Source organism: Tachypleus tridentatus, chromosome 6 (assembly GCF_004210375.1).
Source record: "Tachypleus tridentatus isolate NWPU-2018 chromosome 6, ASM421037v1, whole genome shotgun sequence".
Classification (NCBI taxonomy): domain Eukaryota; kingdom Metazoa; phylum Arthropoda; class Merostomata; order Xiphosura; family Limulidae; genus Tachypleus; species Tachypleus tridentatus.
Window position 1 is genome coordinate 72,147,064 of NC_134830.1, and position 25,271 is coordinate 72,172,334.

Genomic DNA, 25,271 nt, shown 5'->3' on the forward strand with positions numbered 1-25,271 from the left:
ATACTGCAAAGAATGTTGAAAATGGTGGAAATAAAGAGAATGTTCATGAGGCTTAGTGTACAACTCTGGAATGAAAAAATGTGGAGATCCTCCATGCAGAACTGAAGCCCTAGATGGAGAAAGGGGTCCAGCATCTTCAAGACAGAGGCCAAAGTTGAACCACAGACCAGAGCCTCATAGTCCAGTTTGGATCTAATGAGGGCACAATAAATCTTGAGCACAGAACATTGATCTGCTAATCAAGAGATAAAAGAAAGTACATGGAAAACATTTAGTACCCTTGTACACTTGACAGCTGGCTGCTTGATGTGAAAAATGAAAGTATGCTTACGATAAAAAACATCAACATGAAGCTTGGGATCAAAGTTTAAACTCGTTGGTGGCAAAAATGCATGTAAATGGTCTTTGAGAAAAAAACTGGTAAAGCCATTTGCTGTGGCCTGCTCCAATAAGCAACTGAGAGCAGTTTGAAACTGCTGCTCACTAAGTCTAATATTTTACGACCAATGTGATATGTGGAACTTATCCACATAAAGGCCATTTGCAACTGTAAGAAGAAGTTATTTAGTGAAAGCATTGATCTTGATACTGCAAAGTGTGACATTCAAGACATAGCCCTGAGGTACTCCAAGTTTCTGCATGAAAGAACAGGAATGGATCAAAACCACATGGACTTGAAATCACACTTTTGTGCATAAAATTATGAATAAAATTTGGTAAATGGCCATGCAACCCACATGAATTGAGATCCTGCAAAATACAGTCCCTCCAAGTAGTGTCATAAACCTTCTCAATATCTAAGAATAAAGAAACAAGGTGATCTCTCTTGAGAAAGACTTCCGTGACTGAGGTTTCAAGTCAAATTAAATGGTCTGTGGTGGAGCACTGTCAACAGAACCCATGCTTGTGGGAAAGAGGTTATTTGATTTAAAGAGCCAAACAAGACAAGTATTAATCAACCTCTCTAAGACCTTACAAAAATAGATAGTCAATGCAATTTAAAAATAAGTAGAAAAAATATTGGGATACCTTCTTCACTTAGAAAAAGATAGGACAATGGCCTTGCACCACGCATAAGGAAAAATGTTCTCCTATTATATCCAGTTAAAAATAACCAGAAAATAAGCAGGAGAAAGAAGGTGCAGCATCCAACTGAAATACTGCCAGACCAATGAAGATCTAACTTAAGTTATAGTGTACAGGTCTATCGGCTCAAAAGGAAAGAGATCCCTCTGCTTGAAACTTGATGGCCAACTTAAAGCAAACCTAAATAGTATCAGCAATGTTCTGTTACATCAGTAACTACCTAGTCATCAAAGAACAAGACAGAAAAAGAACAAGAAATATACCTACTATTGATCTTCCAAATTGTGCCCCATATGACTTTGGAACTGTTGGTAGAAGATACGTTGATTGTAAAGTTAATCCAAGATTAAATAGATAAAGATTAAGATACAAAATTATTGAAGAGAAACAGATTGTAATCAGAGAGCATACACTACATAAAGCATAAGTTGAAAGATCAATTGTTAGCACCTTGAAAAATATTACTAATCATTTGGTGTCTCATTTGCATAACAATGAGTATCATTTAACTGCTTTGTCAGTCTATATTTACTGCTTTTAGGATCACATATTAATATAAAATAGGCATTAGGAGTGACGACGATATACAGTATATGAGTTAAAATTACTTTAAGGATAAAATAGAAACTAAACATATAACATGAAACAAAATAAGAAAAATTCTAGAGTAGTACTTAACATGATGTTCATTATAATATGAAAAATGTATAAGGGGTTAAAGCTTAATGTTTTTAACACTCCTACAAAAAGTGGGGCCTAATAGGCCCCAGAGCAACTTGAAAGGTTATTAATATTAGGCTAATAATTTTGTATTTAAATGAAATTGCCATTTAAATCCAATAATGAATGGATTAACGAGATTCCCACTGTCCCTATCTACTATCTAGCGAAACCACAGCCAGGGGAACAAGCTTGGAGAAATCAGGACTAGAAACGTCTTTTCATAGGAGTGTTAAAAAGTGACTATCAAAATATAAAGTGAGCACTCTGCTGTTAACAGTGCATTTAGTTTTTTTGACAAATTCAAACATCTCAAATAAACTGGCTATCTTAAGTTTAAATAACTTCTTTACAAACACATCACATAGATGAAACAAACTTATTTTGTATCAGGATCAATATTATTTAGAAAAAGTCAATCAGAATGACAATTAAAATCATTTATTCCTTACAGGTCAACAAATCACATAAAATTTTCACTATCCACAAATGCAAACAGTCAATAAATGCTCAAAGCATTGATATTCATTACTTTTATTTTATGTGCCTATGACAGTAAATATCAAACAGCTCAAAACAATGTATCATGAAAACAGATAAAACTGTAAACATGAAATGATCTACCTTATGCTTAAGTATACTGTTGGTATGCACTCCCACAATACATTAAAATAAAGCGAGCACAATTAGTACGACCATCCCTTTATTAAATCTCACATTACTAGCTACAGTCCTCTATGTAATTCACCTGCTCAGCAGTGGGCAGTCAATTATCACCCATACTGTAAATACTAACCACAGTAAGTTACCATGCACTATCAAATTGTAGACACATTGACTCAAACCACAGAACTTTCTCAATGAACAAGTTCATGATATGCATAGTTCTTTTGTTAATTCATTTTTGCATGATTTTAATCAAAGTTAAAAGTTAATGTTGTTTCAAGTTTTGAAAAAGAGAAACAGAAAGTAAAACCTTCATATTTTATAATTAATTTTAGACATAAAATATTCAATGATTTTCAGATTTCTAAAATCATTCATCAATCTATAAACAATATTTTTCCTTGCAAAAACTTAAGACCTACCATCAGTTATAAATATGAAGTTCCAATTGGTCCATTAATATATAATTATAAAAGTTTTCTGGATAATTTAAAAGTAGATGATGTTAATAATTTACCTTATGAATGTGAAAATAGTTTATTTGTTGATACTTTTTATAAACATATTATTACTGGTTTGTTTGTTTGTTTTTGAATTTCGCACAAAGCTACTCAAGGGTTATCTGTGCTTGCCATCCCTAATTTAGCAGTATAAGACTAGAGGAAAGGCAGCTAGTCATCACCACTTACCGCCAACTCTTGGGCTACTCTTTTACCAACGAATAGTGGAATTGACCGTCATAATATAATGCCCCCATGACTGAAAGGGCGAGCATGTTTGGCGTGACGGGGATGTGAACTCGCAACCCTCAGATTACAAGTCGCGCCTTAACACGCTTGGCCATGCGGGCCATTATTACTGGTAATTAAGATATTACAAAAGACAAAATACTGTGTGAAATCATCAAAAAAGGAGCTAAATACAGAATAGCAAGAAAATATAATAAAAATAATATTCTAAAATATCTTGAAAAATATTGATGAATATATTTTAAAACTTAATTGTATTACAGTTTATCCAACTGTATGATCTTTAGAATGGAAATTATATATACTTAAAAAAATAAAAATAAAATTATCCCACATAAATTTAAAAAAATACCATACAAATTTATCATTTAATCAGCTAAAAATACGATTAAAGAACTGCAAGGAAACTATATTATAGTTCCTATTGGTAAAGCTAACTGTAATATTGGTATAATTTGCAAAAAAATTCTATGTGTTAATTATAACAAAAGAAATTAATAATACATAAGTTTTTAAACTTATCAACCAATCCAAAGATATAGTAATTAATAATTTTGTCAAAGCTTATCATAAACTTTCTTCTAAAAATAATTCTTATGTCGATTTGCCATTTCTTTATGCTATTCCAAAATTACATAAATCTCCAAGTAAATTTAGATTTATTGCCAATCCAACAAAAATAATTATCAAACAACCAACTATATTATTAAAAAAAATTACTTAATATTTTACTTCATAAATGAAAATGTAAGTATTAACAATAAAAGACATACATTTTGGATAATAAAAAATAACCAACCCATTTTAGAATGTCTAATAAAGTGTGAGCAGGTAAATAATATTCAAATATTATTTTACATTATATATCATTAAAAGATTTAATCTTTGTTTTAAATTCATTAATAGAACAATACTGTTATCCTTTTATAGAACTGGCAAAAATAAAATATATTTCCAAAAACATCAGATATATTAAGTTTCTGTATTTATAATAATTTTATATATTTTAATAAACAGAATTTTAAACAAGCGATAGCAGTTCCAAAGGGAACTAACTATTCAACTTGTGTAGCAAATTTATATTTATATTACTATGAAAATATATTTATTGAAAACTATGCAAATCCAGCTGATTTTGCTTTAACTTTCAGATATATTTATGATTTAATTAGCATAAATAATTCTGAAATATATAATGTTATTGACACCATTTATCCAAACAGAATTAGAAATTGAAAATACTTCACTTTTTAATACAGATGTGCATTATTTAGATTTAGAAGTTAAAGTAAATTGATAAAAAAGGATATCAATATAAATATTTTTGAAAAAAGAAGATATTTTGATTTTCCAATTTATGGTTTACCCTCCTTACATAATAATGTGCCATACCCATCTATTATAAACATTATAACTTTGCAGTTATTCAGATATTGTAAAATTTGGAATAAATTACAATATTTTATTAATAATGTTGATATACTGATATGAAAATTAATAGTTAATGTATTTAATAAAGAAATTTTAGATAACATTATTATTCTATAATAAATACAAAGAAAGTAAAAATCAGAGAAATTCTACTAACAATTATTTTCAGTTAAAAATAAGGTCACCTAAGAACTTGGCACTACTTTATGAAGATGTACACCTTAAGCCACATATAAAACTATGACAGTCACAGTAAACTATCATTTTGCTAATGTCATGTTAATTAGTGCCTCTACCTTATTGGTGACAGGAATGCTATTTTCTTTTTTATTTATTTATTTTTTCTCTTTATTTTTACCTTTTCTTTCTCTTATCGTTATTTTAACTTGGAGGAACAATCACCTTCCCACAACTGTCTGCAGCCAATAAAAAATGATATAGATGCGGGATGTTGTAGGCTTGAACACCCACATCTAGCTCTCCCAATTTCTAATTTTCTTATGTGAGACTAGCAAATTGGAGGTTAAGACTGAAAGATGGTGTATCCCCACCATAACGTGAGTCCTACTTCTTCACTCACCTCCAAAACCAAGGAAAAATTTATAATCCCACATTGTACCCTAGGATCCTTTTTAAAAATATGCAGCATATTTTATTTAATGTTAATGTGTTTTGTTTATGGCTTGAAAATTTATATATAGTTCTCATATGCAAGTTATTTTGCAAGATGTGAGAAGAAAAATTTGAATGAATGACAATAAATAATAAACTAACACATCTGAATGAAATATTTTCCCAGTTAATTTTGTGCAACATCCCATGGCAACACAGTTTTTAGTGCCAAAAATATTTTTCCAAAGATGGTACTTATCATAAACCATTCACAGCCAGCATGTTAACTATTCAGTATGGCCACCAATCAAATCATGTCTTTGATTGTTTCATTCATCAGCTACTGTCTGACTTCCAACAATCACTTTGCTTGGTAATGAAGGTAATAGATATTTCACAGTGAATTGGGTGGCCTCATAGTCAAAACTAAGCAAGAGTGAGAATATAGAAACTGTACTGTTTCATATGTGTGCAAAATGTAGTTGCGATATATTCTCTTCCATTTTATATCAGCTGTGGTTTTCATATGACTTACTGATTTGCATATTCAGTCATTTTAATATAATGTACTTTACAAAAACAATCCTAATGTTCAGGAATAAATGCCACCAGTCATTTCTAACAGTAGAATAAATCCTGATCTACTTGATCCTGTTTTTATACAATTATTAGTATGTAAATTATGCAAAATTATTACTGAAAATTAAAGTTTTAATTGACTCTGAAATCATCTTTCCCATCACCCTGTTGTGTCATTTAAATTATTCATTTTTGAGCTATGGTAAAATAGGACAATTAACTTTATAATAATGTGTACACAAACATTCACATTACACACCTCCAGCATAAAGTCTCCAGGTTTTGTACAGCCAGCTACTCCTTCTGTAGCAACTGTACTGTCTAACACCTCCTCCAGTTCACAGAACATAACTTTAAGGATGGAGAGGTCAGCAAGTGTGAAATCTGGTGCTCCTGAGTCTTGAGAAAAATCCAGATTATTTATGTCTTTCATTTTGTCTATAACTTGGGATACCTAAAATGAAAGTATAAAAAACAAAATACATTCATACAAATACTAAGTTAACTTTCCCCTTTTGAAAGTAAAAAATCAAGCATGGTCTAAAATTGACTAAAGGTTTTTGGAAAGATAATAAACCCTAGCTGTAGAATATTTGAACAGGTTCAATGAAAACTAAATCCTACTAATAAACTCTTTATGCATACAAGTCTATGCAAATCTAATTATACTAATGCTGTCACCTATATGACAAAAAACTGTCAACAAAGTGTGATATGAACTAGTTCATGATTATGCAAGAAATACTTTACAAATTTCTACTTACTAGAATTATTGAATTAAACATTTATGAAATAATGTTATTAACACTACTTATCCAGCACAATTAGTAATTGAAAATGCTTCAATATCTAATACAGAAGTACATTATTTAGATTTAGAAATTAAAATAATTGATGGATATCAATGTAAATATTTTTAACATAAGAAAATATTTTGCCTTTCCACTTTATGGTTTACCCTCTTTTCACAGTAATGTACCATACCCTTCTGTTATAAGCATTATAACACTACAGGAGAGCTTCAAAATTGTAATAAATTACAATATTTTATTAGTAATATTGAAATACTAATACAAACATTAATAATTAATGTATTTAATAAAGAAACTTTAAGTAAAATTATTAAACTAATCTGTAACAAATATAAAAATGTATTAAATAAATATAAAGAAATGAAAATTAGAGAAACTTTACTTAAAATTTCTAATAACTATTTTTAGTTATGAATAAGATCATTTAACAACTTGACACTATTTTATGTGAATGTACACCTTGCCACATATAAATACTTGTTTGAAACATGATAGTAACAGTAGAATTAATAAATATATGGTGGTTGGGAGCTGTACTAGTTTGTTTAGGTAATTGGATGGGATGCTTCATACAAGTATAAAATCAAGGTCAGCTTATGGTCTAAGATAAGACCCAAGAACTTTCCCTCATGAACCACAGGAAGCACAACTTCTCCAAGAAGGAGCTCAGGATCTGGGTGAATACCATGTTGGTGACAGAAGTATATGCAAATGGTTTTGGAGCAAAAAAAAGGTAAACCCTTTGCAGTGGTCCACTTAAGTAAGCAATTGAGGGCAGTCTGTAGCTACCATTCAATAAACTTCATGCTCAATAACTGACACAAAATGTAGAAGTCGTTGACATAGAGTTTGTTTGCAACTGTAGGAGGGGGAAAGTTGTCCACTGATGGCATTAATCTCTATAATGAAAAGTGTAACACTCAAAACACAGCCCTGCAGGACTCCAAGATCCTGTGAGAAACAACAGGAAAGTGTCAAACCCACATGGACTTGGAATCATCAGTTGCTTAAAAAATGTTTAATAAAAATGGGTAAATGGCTATGCAACCCATACAAGTGGAGGTCTTGCACGATGTCATACCTCCACATTGTATTATACGCTTTCTCAAGGTAAAAAATACAAAATGAAGATGTTGTTACTTGAGAAATGCTTTCCTGATTGACGTTTCAAGTCAAATCAGATAGTCCATGCTGGAGCTCTGTCTTCGAAATCCACACTGAGGGAGTGAGAGAAAGTTGTTTGATTCAAGAAATCAAACAAAACGGCCATTAACAATCCTCTCTAAGATCTTACAGAGACAGCTCATCAAAGCAATTGGACAGTAGTTTAAAGGAATATTGGGAGGGTTAGTTGACTTGATCCAACCTCCAGGCAAGGAAGAGGGCATCGACCACAGCCAGTCTCTCTCAAAATGATAAGAAAATGATCACTGCTCCATGGGTTACTGTCTCCTTACCAGAAGAGTAAGAGAAAAGTGAAGAGAAGCAAATAGAAAAATTAACAGCAGTAAAAGTCTGACTAGGTGGCATGAAAATAAGTATAAAAACCAGTACTGAAGAGAGATAGGTTGTGATCCAAGAACACATGCTCTATGGAACGACCTCTCCCATCAATATCAGCACTATCCCAGAGAAGATTATGTTCATTAAAATCCCCCAGGATTAAAATGGAAAATGGTAACTGCTTAATGAGGGCATCAAGGTCTGATTGATCACAGGTCTCTTCAGAAGCCAGGTAGAGAGAACAAACAGTGATGATATGACCCAAAGAAGTGCAGACAGCTACAGCCTCCAAGGGTGTATTAAGTAACAAAGACAGGGTGGGCACATGCTGATCAACCAGCAGTACCACCCCACCATGCACTCATCCATCACACAAGCTGTCATTTCTGCATAAAGAACACTGCTGAAGGGTGACTGTATCAGTAGGTTTCAGAAACGTTTCCTATAAGGAGAGATGCAAAGGACAGTGAGAATCAATCAAATCCTTAATATCATCTATATTTGACTGAAAACCCTGGCAGTTCCACTGGATCAGAGTGGCCATTTTTGTTTATGTGGAGGAGAACATGACAGGGAGCCCTTTGTTTTTGACCAAGTTTTTTTTTTCCTTCTTTATTGAACAAAGACCTACAAATCTCCATAGATCCTACCCTGGGATGAGTAGGCAGATCTCTGTCTGTAAACAAAGGTTTCAGTGACTGAGGACATGAATGAATGGTTGTTTTACTTCTTGGGGCTGCAGTAAAGGATGGACCTAAGGAAACACCCAAATCCAAAGCTAAAGGAAGTGGAACTAGGAGGTCACCGGAACGGGTTGCAAGGACAGAGATAGAAGTAGATGTAGATTTGTCAACTCTTTTAATTATGGAGGGCAAAAGATTCTTCAGATGTTTTGCAAATGACTCTGCTGGAAGCACAGAGAGATCTATCTGCACTCCCATTGTGGCAGTGAAATGAAGTGCAGCAACATATGTCCCAGATGGAGTTGGGGACAATAATTTTTGAGCCTCTGGGTAGGAGATATTATTTATGTCTTCCAGCATTGCATCTCTTTATCCTCCACCCATTTAGGGCAAGAAATAGAGCAAGAGGGATGTGGTCTACTACAGTTAACATAGCATGGTTCTAGTTTGCATTCATATGCATCACGGTCTTTGCCACCACAACAGGCACATGTTAAAGAACCATGAAATGATGTTTTGAGTGACCTAACCATTGACATTGAAAACATCAGAGAGGGCTGAAAATGTATGGCCAGACTTTACATTCAGATAACCTGCTTTGACTGTGGCAGACGGATGTGATGATGTAAATGTCAATATCAGAATAGGCACCATAAATCCATCTTTACAAGTGGAGATTTGGCACACCACAGAAATGCTGAAGGATCTCTGACTCAGGAATGTTCTTTAAATCCCTCTCAACTATAACTCCTCTGGAAGAATTCAAAGTAGCATGGGAAGTAACCTTAATGGGTGTATTCTCAATGGCCTTTGATCTCAAGGAGTTTGGTATGTTGTAGTCAAGATGTTTCCATCAAAATATCTCCAAAGCACAACTTCTTTACTGAGTTAGGAGAGCCAGCAAGCTCCTCTAACCCCTTTTGAATAAAAAAAAAAGGGTGACATCTGCCATAAGGATTTCTCAAATAAGGAATGGATAAATAGAAATTGAGGTATAGAATCTGAATGTAATTTTGGCCATACAGCTGAGCTGTCCACTCATTGTCATTTTCCTATAATCTGTTTTTAGATTTTTTATTTTTTATTTATTTTTTCATGAATGGAGGTATCCATAATAAAGATGCTACGTTTCAGTGCAGCCCTAAGAGTAGACGCACTAAAATACCAAACAAGAACACTACAGCAACACCAGGGTTTCATGAGCACTATACCCAAACACCAGTATCACACACAATGTCCACAACACCCACTGAAAACATCCAACACTGGTACATGGTTGATCATAGCCCAAGTGGACCAGCCAATTGACCCTGGAAAGGACACCCTAAGGCTGCCCGTCTACAGGAATATGAGGCCAAAGTGGTGTGTTGGACTCCTCAACCACCAGGATCCTCTCCTCCACTTCATGGGTCACCATGAATGGCAAACATGTTTAGCTTGCAGTGGAGGTAAATTGAAATTACTGAACCTTCTCTGGGAGGTCATCTCACCACATCTATACAGTACTTAATCTTTGACTAACAAGCAGTGATAGTTCAGTAGAAATAAAGGAAGTCACATGTGTCAGAAAGATGTGTTGTACTCCTACTGATAATTTACATGCAAAATGCAGTTGAACATTTTATCATGGGGTACACTGGAGTTCAAGTCTTGTGGCATGCAAAACATTTTTCCCTAGAGAGTGCAGCACTGAACAAGAATAGCTACACTGGTTAAAAGAGGTAATGATCTGTATCAGAAGGCTTACTTTCAGTACTACGTGTAGCTTCCTTGTATTGGAAAACTTCCCACTCTTGGGAGTAAATCATCTTATTTTTTTCAACTCTCCCTTTCTTCCATCAATCTTAGTATTAGTTCTATAATACTGTTTCGAAAATGATAGAAATCTGAATTGTTACATGAAGTTTATTCAAAATACATTTCTTAATATAGTTACAAATTCTGATAAATTAAAGAGTGAGAAATTCTGAAATGTGTTAATTCATCCAAGAAGTTCAAGTTAATTCATAGACCAGTCTATTACAAGCAAATCTATAACACTATTAACTAATTCAGTGTACTAAAACTGTGCTCTGACCAGATAATAGTCAATTTCACTCAAAGTACAAGTAATGTTGCAGTGAGAACATTAATGTCTACCTTGGATGAATTTGTAACAGCTCTTGTTGCAGGAAGGCCAGAAAAATTGTGAGAGGTAGAGGAAATTGTCTATTTTTAACATGTTAGCAGTCTATATTTTTCGGTATATTAGTTATTTAAGTAAAAATTATTTACTGTATTACTACTTTTAGTACAAAAATGTAAACTTAAATGTCCTCAATAATTAATGGCAAGAAAAAAGAAGATTGGGTAAGTACTTTAATTCTTGTTTTTCATGTTTATTTATCATTATAAAAGTAACTAAAATGGAAAAAACAGGAATCTTTTTAGGTTATTTAAAATTAAATTAGTTAAAATAAATAATAATAATAATACTTTTTCACAAAACACAGGACAAGCATGCGAGCAGCATGTTGTTTATGTAATTCAACAGTGTAATGTGAGCTGCACATTTCCTGAGTGATTTACAATTTATAATGGCAAGGGTAGTAGTTAGACATAGTCAAAGGGCAATGAAACAATAAAATTTAATTATAAATAGATGAGATGTATACTCTTACAAGTTTGTTGGGTTTTACCTGGAATTTACAACTACTTATGCAAAGACTGCAGTGAGAAAGTAAACAGTGACCACTTCAAAATAATAGACTCAGCAAAAGATGAGTGGATGCTAAGAAAAAAGGAAGCACTCTTAATTCCTAGCCTACAACCTAAGCTGAACAATCAACCAGCTAAATCACTGCATCTCAAACTAAGATCAGCTCATCATACATGAGATGAGCAAAAATGTGAAAAGTTCATCCAACAAACAAGCATCAGTGTCTACTGAACTGAAAAAACCAAACTTACAGGATTCACAATTTCAGTTATTAACCTCCTCACATCTGTTTTCTTTTAATGATTTTATTGCCTGAATTTATACTGGATAAGCACATTATCTCTCCATTGAAAAGCACTAAATCAGAGTGAGAGCTTCTTTTTGTTAACAAGCAAAGCATGTGATCTCTTCATTCACAGGTACAACTGTACTAAGCCTCATCTTGTTTTACTCAGTTGGTCATCCAAATAAAAATTCATATAGCTTTCAAATATTAATTTTATATTAAAAAATACCAGTCAGTAGAATAGAATGTTCAAAAAGTACTCTCTAAATAAATTTATATTTTTTAAATCCTTAAATGCTTAAGGCATTAAATTAAGTACATCCAAAAGCTACAAATTCCATTTACTATGACTTTCTTACTATAAGATCAAAGAAGTCATAAGATTTATGTACAGGAAAAACCTCCTCTTTTCATTGATTATAAAACATACCTAATTCAGTCATATGTAAGTGATTATATAATTACCTTGAAAAAATGATAGGAAGGGTTCTTTGGAAGATTTCAGACTTGTACTGAAATCTCAGCAAACACAGAAGTTTTTAAATAAAACCTTTTCAAATTAAAAAAATTAAACCTTAATTAGGATTACAAGCAACATTTTGGTACAAAAACAATAATTAAATTTTCAGTGAAACTCTGCAAAAGGTTATGACATTTTATGACATGCACATCTTGACCCAACCATAGGAAAATGGTTAATAGATATAGCTATATACATAATATATATAAAATACTTTTATTGTGAAATGACTTATTTGCCACTTCCTTAAAAAAATTATAGTCAGAACCCAGATAAATAAAAAATAATACTTCTTTCCAATATTATCATTGCTAGTTTTTAGACATGCAGTGACAAGAAATTCCCCAAACTTAAAAAAATACCTTTATAATAAACTTTTCACTTTATATTATTAAAAGTGCTTATAAGATTGACCAACTAAATGTCCTACCTCACTAATACAAAGGGCAATGTCTGCAGATTTCAGCTGGAATGACATACTCTCTTCACAAACATTTTCAATATTGTGAGCTTCATCAAATATCAGTACATTTCCCTGCAGTTCAATTCCATGAGCTTTTCTGGACTTTGGGTCAATGAGATAGTTGTAAGGTGTAAAGATAATATCTGTTTTACTTTTCAAACTCCTAGCTGCATAATAAGGGCAACAGCTATTGATGAAAAAAGGACAACATATAAATTCATGTAACAGATGTATTCATAAAATATAATACTTCTATAAAAAGTAATCATCATAGTTGAAGAAACTGGACAAAAGATATATTAAAAGAATACTGAGTGCCTTTAAAACTTATATATGAATTAAAATTGTGATGTTTTACCTGTAATTTATTACTTTTTAAGGTTTAAAAAGTAATTTAAACAAATGCTCAACAACTTGAAGAGAGCGAGATGTTTTCATTACTGGTATCCCTAAAAAAATAAGTCCCATAACAGGAATGCACTACATTGCTGTAGTTGGATTAACTGCAAATAAGATATAGTGCCAAATTTTACTTAAAAGGACCAGCAAAAGCTACTTGTTTCTCAATATCATTGGTTTGTTATCATTAGATTTCTAGATGGCCTGTTGGTTCTGTTGGCCTATTGGACCAACAAACCTAACCATTCTACTACAGACTCACTGGTTCAGTAGCAACCACTGGCTTCCCATTTCTTTTCTAATTAATCTACTGGTTCAGCAACTGCTAATGGGTTATCAATAAATTTAATACGCCTAAATAATAACTGGTCTGTCCACAAAAGAAAAGATGTAAAGCAACACCTTGTATACAAAAGTAGACACCACTTACCTCTGACAGTAGAGCAAAAGATATCTCAATGTTTCAACTTTATTTATTTTCTATTAAGAATGACCAGTCATACATTAAGCAACTGGTGACTCTGAATAAGGCTGATATTGCTAACCTAACTGAATAACATAAGCTTTGGTCTGTTTGAAACAAGTTCTTGTAAAACAAGAAATCTCATTTCTTACTTAATAATAATATATATAATTAACCAGATGGTGGAATTGCAATGGAATCATGATTAATAACATTACATGTCAATAATTTCCTTTGCCATAATGAAAAACAATATGTAGAGAACTGTTCATTCAGCTTAGATGTGTATACTCACAAATATATCTTGATGATATTTTTATTACTATCAGTAATTCTCAACATGTCCACCAATTTCTTTAAAAATCTTATTAGTAAATGTAAAATAAATGATTTATCATAAAAAAAAACAACTTGCTTTTTTGATACATTGGTACACAATAGGAGTGGAAGTTTTGCTGGTGAACTGTATCATAAGAAAATAAGTTACAGAACTTTTAAAGAACACTTGGTTAAAATACAACTTTTTTTCCATAAACTTTATGGTATCCATGAACCTCTTCCTAAACAATTCAAAACACTAATACTTAAATAGAAAGGTTTTCTAAATAATATGATGAATAGCATCACACAATTATTTGCAGTTAACATTTTCCTAAATTGAAAATATATTTCAAATAATACCTCCACTGACACTATAGCTATTCCTTGATCTCCAAAGTTTCCACTCATTGACCATCTAAGCATTGAGAAGCTTGCTCCAGTTATTCAAATGGCTCAGACAAATTCTAATTTGTAAAATTCTCCACCAACTTTAATGCACCCTTTATTCAGGTACTGTATATAAGCACCTCATTCCAATAATATAATCACATTCTCCAGAAATAAACTGGCTATTAGTGGGGAGGTAGGGCAGGAGAATGTCAACAAAGGTAAGTATTAATGAAAATACATCTTCAGTTCAGGAAAATGTTATATTCCAAAACTTACTTACCATCTGATGAAAATACAGCTAGAATCCCACACATTTCATACAGAAAGCGTCTGCATAGAAAAGGAGTGTACCAAGAGAAAAAAAAAATGGTACAAGAGTGGTGGAACTATACTACATCCAGAACACGTACATTCTTCCCTTGGAACTTAGCTTCTATATTAAAGGTGAAGTAGAATATGAGTAATCATCAATATAGGCCAGCCCCAACCAGACAAATGAAGTTCCACAACTTGGGATTGGAGTTAAGGGTTGTGATACCTATATCTCACATTGGTGACTAAGGCTATTTTACATCAATGTTATACATATATATACATACCTTGACTGAATCCTAACCTGTAGCCATTCAGTACTCAGATGCATTTAACTTCATCAGAATATTGAAAAGAAATTAAACAACACCTAAGAAGACAAATTTTCTCCTCCAAGTGAAGAAGTCCAAAAGGCAACATCCCATGCTTTGGATGATGGGATCACGTAGGCCATACTCAACCAAACTTACATAGCTCAGCCAATTTGAAAATATGAACATTCATCTTCACTCCTCAATCAAGTGGACAAAATTCCACTTACCTAAAATTATGGAAAGGACATGGAACCTGTGTTCAATCAAGTGAAGGACCTAGGATAAAACCACTTCACATTTGGAATTATGAGAAGAAAGTGTGCCACCTTTCATGAACAATATACTAAACTAACACTGATCAAAGAGAAGGTCATACACTCCCAATCCAGATAACTGTGTCAAATCTGAATTGGAATTATGAGTATGCTCCTATGAAATCTGGTGCCACTCCTACTGATATTTGGGAAAAACATCCAGGGACCCCAAACTTCACTCTCATATCAAAGAATGGGAGAACAACCTCAATCCTCACCACCCTGGATGAAAAGCCTTTGTCTGCCACTGGTAACTAAAGATAAGGACTTCCTTCCAATCTCCACTAGTAGAGTCTGGAGGGAGGGTAAAATGCACTGGGAAGTCCTGAGGAATATTGCTCTAGAAACTGCATATTCAACAATTTAATCAACCTGAAAATCAGCAGGAATGGGCAGGATACTCTTTAACTTTACTCATAACTCTCCATGAGTAGCTGTTCATAACAAAATAGTAACAACTGGTAGGCACCTAGATGGCCTTATGGAACTACCCATTTCAATAGAGCCTATTGCAACTATTAGTGACTATAGGGAAATTAATTGTTAGTGCATAACTGACAAGAGAAAGCATACCTACTGGGACAACACTTGCCATAGAGTGAGACCCAGTGAAAAAATAAAGTGGCCCTGGAAATAAAAGAGTATATGACTGAGAAAAATACACACATCTAGTTAAAGTCTAATGAATGTGGTCAAACTAACTGCAGGAAGTAGTAAAAAAACTCTCAGAAGATGAAACTCCCAAATTATATAAGTAATAAGACAGTAAAGTATCAAAAGACATCACATACCAGCCCACAAAATGTCTTCCAGAGGTCAATTCAATGAGTGTTTAATGACATACCTGGTGTGTGATGTCTAAGGAGAAAAGCAAAATTAATCACGACTTAACAAATCAAACATACTTGGTCATAAGCTCAGTAGATGCGACATAATACATCAAAGTACGCTTAAGAGTTTTGTATGTATTTTCTACTTAATGGATGAACTGCTAATAGAGCAAATGCCATAACTCAATCATCATTGTTGGGTTTTTAAAAATGCAATAGTGCCACAATGATCATCTGTAAATTAAATAAATTAATAAATAATGAAACATTTCATATCAGAATACAAGCAATAATTTTTATTTAAAATGTCACAATCACAAATAAGTATGTAGATTCTGTCTAATTTATATTTGTTGTTTGAATAGCAAAAAATAAAAACAATACTAAATAAAGATTTGAGTCATCGTAGTATTTTGTAATCACCTACCATACTCATTAAACAGTAAATATATCTAATTTGATGCTAAAAATCTCTTAAACCTATACATGTATTCTACTAATATGAAATAGTCTAGTTCTTGCATTATCCATATCATATTTAAACATCCTTTACAGTTGTTTTCAAATGTGTCTTATTATTATATGATTAAATCACTTGATGTGGCACAAAAACAAAGTTTCAACCAAGGCCTGTACAAAAAAATAAACACTGAAAAATCAAGAAATCAAGAGGTGATAGGTTCTTAGTAAAAATAATGTTACTCTTTGAGGTGAACAGAAAAATTATAAAAAATTAGCAATTAAGTTGTGTCATTTGAAGGTGAAATCTTTTTCAGCTGTGCTGAAATAAAAATACTACATTTTTTCTTTATACCCTACATAAGTTTTAGAATATGAGAAAATATCAATTCCAAAACACTCTTCAATTAGAACTGTGAAATATTTAAAATTAACATATAAAATTATCATAAAAATCTGTGGAGAATGCAAAGAAAATATATAAAAAGCTAGAGGAAATCCTGTTTTAAAGTACATTAATATAGGAGTAAGTTATTTTATTCATCCTAAACTATTGTAATGTAAATAAAACGAAAAGTGGTACTAAACCTCAAATCATTATTACATATTGGTTTCCACCACAAACTTCCACTAGACTACCATACTGAAACTCTTAAATGTTTTGACAAAAATATGCGTATTTCTTTGTGACACTTTCAATCACACATTTTAATATAAAATTAATAAATTTTTATTGTCCTAAAAACAAAAACAATAAAATATTTTAAAATGGCTAATTTCACTTTAGCCTTACATCATGAGTAACTTAGTTGAATGCTTCTTAAATTGTTGGAAGTTAAAATAGTTTTATAAACTTGTGCCAAAATCAATACATGATTTTTGGCAAACAACACTGATGTTCATTAAAATAAATATATAGAAATGTCAAAGCTCACTATATATAGTACTTATGTTAAACATTTTTAAAACATGTGTTCCATTCATTTCAAATCATGTTAAATGATGTATAGAGGTCAATACTTTGAGAAACTGTTACTCAAGGGACTGCTGTGATGGGGGGGGAGTCTAGACTTATACTAACCTACTGATAAATTGACTTTACATTTGTTTACATATGACTACACACTACTTCTAATTTTAATAATAAAATCAATTAAAAACATACAAAATCATTATGAGCAGCTCAGGTTTTAATCCAATGATTTCAAAGCTCATTTTTATTCCTAATAATGATATGTATATAAAAATAAAACAATTAAGGATAAACATCTGAGATTTTGTAATTTACATTTATTAGATTAAATTATATTTAGAAAAAAATTAAAGTCTACACCTAAATTATATGTTAGCATTTGTAACCAAGATGACTGTTTAATGTTTTACGTCATCATTTATATGTCATAAAATTGCATCTTCACATATACTAGACATCTTTCTCATGAGTATTATAACTTTCAAATAATGCAACACTGATTTTATAACAAGTGTATAAGAGCTGCAGCTGTATTAAGTAGTAATAACTTTGGTAAAAACAAATCTCTAAAGTCCAGTACACACAGACACACATTGTTATTAGCTGTGAAATGCTAAAGGACAAACATTTACCATGACAGTATTTAACTGATGCTCATATTATTAAACCTCCTTATAAATTTAACAATTTCCTGAACTGAAAATGTATTTTCAATCATACTTACCTCTAATAACACATAACTATGGTAATCTGCTATTAAATTCATCACCCATGGAACATGGTAAGCCAGGAGGCTGATATGATGAGAATAAGCCAGTACAGAATACCCAAAGTTCAAAACAAAAGTCCTGAGAATGTGTAACCCTTGACGAAAAATTCTATAGAGCATCGTAGAATTGTCAGAATGAAATGTGATGATTTTCACTATCAATAGGATGAAGTTTGAACCATGCCCATTGAATAGCAAGAAGTTCTAAAATATTGATGTGGAAGGAAGATTAGTCTTCCATCCAAAGACCCTGTAATTCCTGACTGTCTATATATGCATCCTCATCCCTGGAATGTGGCATCTGTAAAGAGGTGAATCTTGGGATAAGGGAGCAGTAATGTAACGCCAATGGTAGTGTTGATCAAATCCAACCACCACTCAAAATGTAAGGTGCTGCTTTTGATTAAGAAGATTGGATGATCCAGTGAATTACAGTTCATAATCCATTAGTCACACAAAGACCACTGAAAGAATTGCATATGTCCTCATCCCAAAGGAATCACAAATTTGAGGGATGTGTACATCCCCAAAAGAGAGAGAAATATCTGGACAGTAGGAGAAGGAAACATTGAGTAAAAGCTTAACTGCCTATTCCATAGCCTGAAGTGGATGGGAGTCAGCTGAGATTGGCTTAAAAACATTTAGGAAAAGACACCCAAATAGAGAATATATTGAGTTGGCAAACAGATTTCTCAGCTTTGATAATAAATCCAGTCTAGGTGGTTTCTGGAAGGAGAATCTGGGTGCTTTGTTCTGCCAACTGACAAGATGGTGCCAGAAATAACCAGTCATCCATATAATGGTGTTTACACAGACCCAAAACATGAAGGTGATGAAAAAAAAGCTTATATGACTTTGCAGAAGACAATGATGCAGATAATAGGCCAAAGGACAGAGCCCAAAGTCCAAGACCTGACTCTTGTGCATGACGCATAGGAAGCAATAGAATGACTCTGCTATGGGAATATTTAAATATGCATTGGCAACATTGAATTTCGTCATCCACAAACCTGGTGAGAACTGTCAACATAGGGTGAGAAAGGGCTCCATTGTGAATATGGAAGGATTTAAGAATTGGTTGAGATGAAAAAAAATCAATGATTAGTTGCCAATTTTCCATTTTTTGGGGTACAATAAATAAACAGGAATAAACTCCCTTAAGAATGTAATTGACTTTCTTTACTGCTCTCTTGGCCAATAACTCTCTAATGACCTTGGAATGAAGATCCACAATCTGCAGATCTGTTGAGGGTGAGAATACCACTGATTGGGAGGATAATGAAGGTGGGAAAGTAAACTGAATTACCAAACCTAAAGCCAGAACCTGAAGTACCTATGGATTTGTGGTGATGGAATTCCAGGTGTAGAGAAAATGTTGTAATCTCACTCCTACAGAATTCACATGCATAGGGTAGTTATAAATGGTGTTGGCGATTGTCTGCCCAAGAGGAGGAGCCTTGAATATGAGGATGGAATCCATTCTAAGTATCAACAGATCGAAGAGCAGAAGCCAGAGGTTGGGACACATGATGAGCAGTCATGCCATAACTTCCAGCAAGAGTCAAAGTCTTGAGGCTAACAAGAAGTAGTAAAAATACATAAAAAGCAACATCAATTTATGATTCCAATATCTCTTGGAAGCTGATGAACATCAAGGGATGAAGAAAAGGAGCATCACATAACTCATGGAGGATAACAGCAGGTAGAAAAACTACCTCCAAAAAGGCATCTCCACCCAATAACTCTCAACAACACACAAGCCAGGAAGCCAAAGAAAGAGCAGAAGCTGACAAATCTTACTACAGTAGAAGTCAGCAAAGGATCCAGTCGTCTTATCTTGATGTAAGGAATGCTGACAAGCTTCCAATAAAATATGGAAGGAAGATAAACATCTCAGAACTTTAGTGGGGATCAAACAAATCCAAGTAACTGTGATATTTTCAAAGCAATCACAGGATCTAATCTGGAACCCCACATATCCAAAAGAAGATCAAGTATTTGGGAATCTAATTATACATCCTCCTGGCAGTGGTAAGCCAAAACATACTGTTCAGACAAATGTGGGAGATAAGGTATAACTATCTCATCACATAATTAAGCAGTAATGAACAGGCATGAACAGCAATATCAGGTGATGGAGGAAAGGTTGACTGGTCATCCTCTGACTTTTCAACCATCGAGGAAGGAGCAGGTTCAAAAGCAACTAGAGAAAGCCCTAAAATCTCACAAACCAAACTCCCTAAATGAAGAAATGAAGCAGGAAATGCAAGATAGAAATTGGCCTCATATAAAGTAGACCTAGTAAATAAAGACATTGGAAAAATAGAATTCCTTCCAAATTGTCATGGGTCAGCAGATACCAGACAGCCTCAACTGAGAGTGACTTCTCTCCCACCCCACCTTTGAGAGACACTAGATAACAGTAATGGAAAAGAGGAGAGCATTTTATGGCTGAAACAGTAATCAATGAATTCATTCCTGACAATGGCATGTCAAAACCTTTTTTTTAATAATAATTATTAACTATTATTTACACATAAAGCCACTAGACAGTGCAAAAATTGAAATCAAGGATGACAACCATTGCAGCACATCTGTAGATAAATCTATGTCTGAGCATTGTCATAAAAAAAACGATAAAATTATGTGAATGAAGTGCTTATATTCAGCGCTGGGAAAGAGGGCATACTGATGTAGGTGGAGAGTATCACAAAACAAATATTTCAATGAGCAATTTAGTGGAGTATAAAAGACTGAAGCAAGCAAGAAAAACAATCACACCAATGCTTATATGAGCAAATCTGAAACTCTGGTAGCCAAGTAATAGCTTTAAGTGACAGCAAAGGTAAGTATATATTAAAATGTATGAAAACGTTTTTCTGCTCATGATAAAAAAGAAATAAGAACATTAAAATAAGAAATAAAAATAAAACTGAGATTAAACAGCAAGGAAAATGTGAAAAAAGTAACATAAGAGAATACTTTAAGACAAAAAATGAGTCCCACCTAAACACAATTGATTACACAATCATAAAAATAACAAACCGAGAAAAAATGAGCATATACAAAAACAAGAAGACAACTGTCCAAAATATCCAAAAAGAGTAAAAGGAAATGTTTATGGATCAATAACATTTGCAGATGTTATAAGCAAAAAATTAATTAGATTCTGATACAAATAAAATATAACAAATAAAATTGCAAGTAAACTAAGGACTAATATTAAAAATTTTCTGTTGAAGTAATGTAATAATGAAAAATATGACAATTATACAGTGTATAAAACACAATGTTTAGTTTATATTGACTTCTATATATATATGAGAAACAGGTAGAAGAATTATTCCCAATTGCAAGAAATGTGAAAAATAAAAAGTCAAACATAAATGAACATATCATTGAAAAACAACACAAAATAAACTTTTAAAATATTAAAATACTAAATACAAAGAAAAATTCTGGAAGCACTAATAATCAAAAGAATTGAAACCTAATATTAATAAAATATCATAAATGCCATTACATTTGTATAAAATTACCTCCATCTAAAACCAGAAGGAGCTAGCATCACAAACTAAATTATTTGATTGAATTTATTTGTACCTGAAGTGTTTCTCATAATCATGTCTCAATATTTGAAATGAAAAATTGTAAAGAAATAAAACTATTATCTCAAAATAGCCATCTCAAAATGTCATACTGTTCATAAGTTAAGTGGGTACCTCTTAAAAATTAACCGATGTAAATGCTGCTCTTAGGTGAGTGATTAAATCACCTGGCTATAAACACACACACCTGATTTTCACAATAACTGATGGACCTACTATGCTGAAAGACATACTGGTGTTTTGTTTCTGGTTTGTTTTTTAAAAGAAGGTTACAAAAGACATGATATACAATGAGTGTTTAAAATCAACCTTACTTCCAACACAAGAAACTGAAAACTGAATGACTATGCAAGTGGTCCGAGTATTATGTTATCACAGTTAGAAAAAGATTTTAACAATAAAACTGTACTGGATTGTAATGAAGATAATTAAAGAGCAAAATATATTTGAATAAATTTTAATTAAAATGGTAATGAATAGTAAAATCCAGAAAACACACATAGTCAGGAGCTATTAAATTAAACAATGAAGAAATTTCAACAGCTGGTCTTGATTTCTTCAAGCTTGGATCAAATCTGGTAGCTATAATAATTTTAAAAAGGGATTTTATTTGTAATAGTCCTGTACTTCTTTGCTCAAAGTAAAAATAAATGACACATTTGCAATATACCTATTCAAATAATTAGTAAGAACTGTATTATACACCCACAATCTTACTTATATCCTTTCTTTTTCTAACAAACAAAAGTAGTTTATGAAAGCACTTTGGTTATCATGATTCAATGACTGGGACTGCAAAAATGTTAAGAATGAAAAAAATATTGCTTACGTATGCTTTTTTCCCAACTTGACTAAATCTTCAATGTCTATCACAGAATTTGTTTGATAATCTTTTTCTCCCAAAATTTTTTGCTCCACATTAAGATAAAATGGACATGCACGAGCATTTACTTTAGCTCGACATGCATGAAGTTTCGCAGCATTATTCTGCAGTTTTGACACCTCAGAATGGAGACAGAGTTGGTCCCTAGAGCCCAGTACCACAGCTCGCACACTAACATGAAAATGTGAACATAAATTACTTTCAAAATAATTAATTGATAACAAACAAAATATATTAATTTTTTATTACCTAGAATTCACTTTGTGAATTTTGTTGAGAGAAATTAGCAATATTTACTTACATGGAATAACTACCAATCAATTGTACAATTTTAAATACATTTAAGATAACATTAAATCAGAATTTAATTTGTAATTTAACTTTCATCTGCAAAAACATCAATTCAACTTACTACTGAGGCTTAAACAACACACCAATTTTGTGAGACCAAGTCCAAATGAACATAATCTAAATTAAAACTAAATATTCTTTCTAAACATCTACACCCTAAGAAAACAAAAACTAGTTGACAAACACTTTAAAGAAAAGTAATAAATTATTATAAAAGAAATATACTACTGTAGAAAAGTGTTAGGACAAAGTAAAACTAGATTTCAGACTACTTTCAAATAACAATGAAAGATAAAGAACAGGTGAAACATAATTTTATTAGTCTTAATATCTAGTATGGGAAGTGGGCAACTCCATTGCCACTGACCACATGTGGTCAGTGGATAGCACAACTGTGGCCAGTTCAAGTTTAGGAATCAACTTTTTCCATCATTTATTTTTTTCATTGCAAATTTGGTAATCAGCAACTCCAATGCCTCACATCATCACTGCCACAGATTCCACCCATTTTGTAACATCAGTCTGGTTCAGATGTTTGTTATCGAGTGTGCGTTGTTTTGTATGCACTTGCAAACATATTTTTATTGTGCAACTTTCAAGTGTTTAAATATATTTTGTTTTTGATCCCATAATATGGATAAGTGGATAATTCAAAAATGAAAGAATCCAGATGATGATGAACACTCAGAAAATAAAGACATATTAATTAATTCTGGCATTACTGCTGAAAATAGAATGGCGCATGGAAAAATGTGAAACAAGAATTTAATGAAAGTTGAAAGTTGAAATTTGCAGTGATTGAAGCAAATAATAAGCCAGTGTGTCTTTTGTGTAACAAAGTTTTTAGGAATAATAAAGTATACAACCTTAAGCAACACCAACGATTTTCACAACAAATTTGATGTAAAATTTCTCGTTAATAGCAAAAATTCATATGAACAAAATTAGCTGTCTGAAAGCACAACTTCATGAACAAAATGAAGGCCTAAAAATATTTTTATCATCAACAGAACTAGTTACTCTACCTAGCTATAAAGTAGCTTGGATTCTAGCTTAAATTAAGAAATCATTTTCTGATGCTGACTAGTAAAAGAAGTATTGATTTTGGTCATTGATACTCTGTTGGACATTTATTATTAAAAATAAAAGATGATATTCTTCAAAAGGTAAATAATTTGTAATTAAATCAAAGAACAACTGTCTGCAGAATGCTAAAGTCAGTGAAAGACATAGAAAATCAGTTGCTTGAACAACTAAAAGACTGTTTGCATTTTTCTTTAGCACTAGATGAGCCAACAGATGTCAGTGACACTACACAGTTGATATTTTTGGGTTCGATATATAACTTCAGATCTTCAAGTGAGGGAAGAAATGCTTGGCCTTTGTGGATTACGAGATCAAACATGTGGACAAAATATTTTTGAAAAATTTCTTGAAATGTCAAAAAATTCAATCTTTTAAAAAACTGGTTTCTGTCACAACAGATGGTGCTCTTGCCATAACTGAGGTAAAAATTAAGATTTGTTTCTCTTTTGAAGCAGCATTTAACTGAAAATGATGTGAAGTCAACATTGCCATCTTTCCATTGTATTTTGCATCAGGAAAATTCATGTGCTCAGATGTCTAAAAATGATGAATTGAAAAATGTGAAAATTGTGACACTGTTGTGAAAATTGTGAATTATATTAGAAGTGGAAGTTTTCACATCCATTGACAGTTTGTTGAGTCTTTGGAGAAAAGCAGTGACTGTATTTTTGATGATCTCACTGATTTAGCAAATGTAAGATGGTTAAGTAGAGAAAGTCTTGGAACAACTTACTTCCTCATTTCCTCAAATAAAAGAGTATCTTGTTGAAAAAGGTAAGATTGAGTATTTCTCTGAAATTGAATCTTTGTCATGGCAGTGTGATTTGCACTTTCTGTGTAACATGATGGTTCGCTTGAATAATTTGAATATGAAGCTTCAGGGAAGAAGTAAAATAATAAGTGAGCAATCACAGTCTATTCATGAATTTCAATTAAAGCTAAACCTCCTTGCAGAACAATTACAAAAGAATGATTTGACACCTTTTGCAAA

General features: G+C 32.3%; 1 protein-coding gene across 6 annotated transcripts in view; it reads right to left on the reverse strand.

The window, feature by feature from the left end:
• Rtel1 (Regulator of telomere elongation helicase 1) overlaps positions 1-25,271 on the reverse strand; it is a 90,850-nt gene that overhangs the window by 53,095 nt on the left and 12,484 nt on the right. For 4 of the 6 annotated variants that reach the window (XR_013029139.1, XR_013029138.1, XM_076505461.1 and 1 more), the window contains exons 4-6: positions 22,790-23,014; positions 12,776-12,995; positions 6,103-6,297 (exon numbers count right to left, since the gene is read on the reverse strand). Coding sequence is in view for 4 of the 6 variants with exons in the window: in XM_076505461.1 (XP_076361576.1) it covers positions 6,103-6,297; positions 12,776-12,995; positions 22,790-23,014 (640 nt within the window). In the remaining 2 variants the exon portion in view is untranslated. The remainder of the gene's footprint in view (positions 1-6,102; positions 6,298-12,775; positions 12,996-22,789; positions 23,015-25,271) is intronic. The other 2 variants (XM_076505463.1, XM_076505462.1) reach the window with 1 other exon arrangement.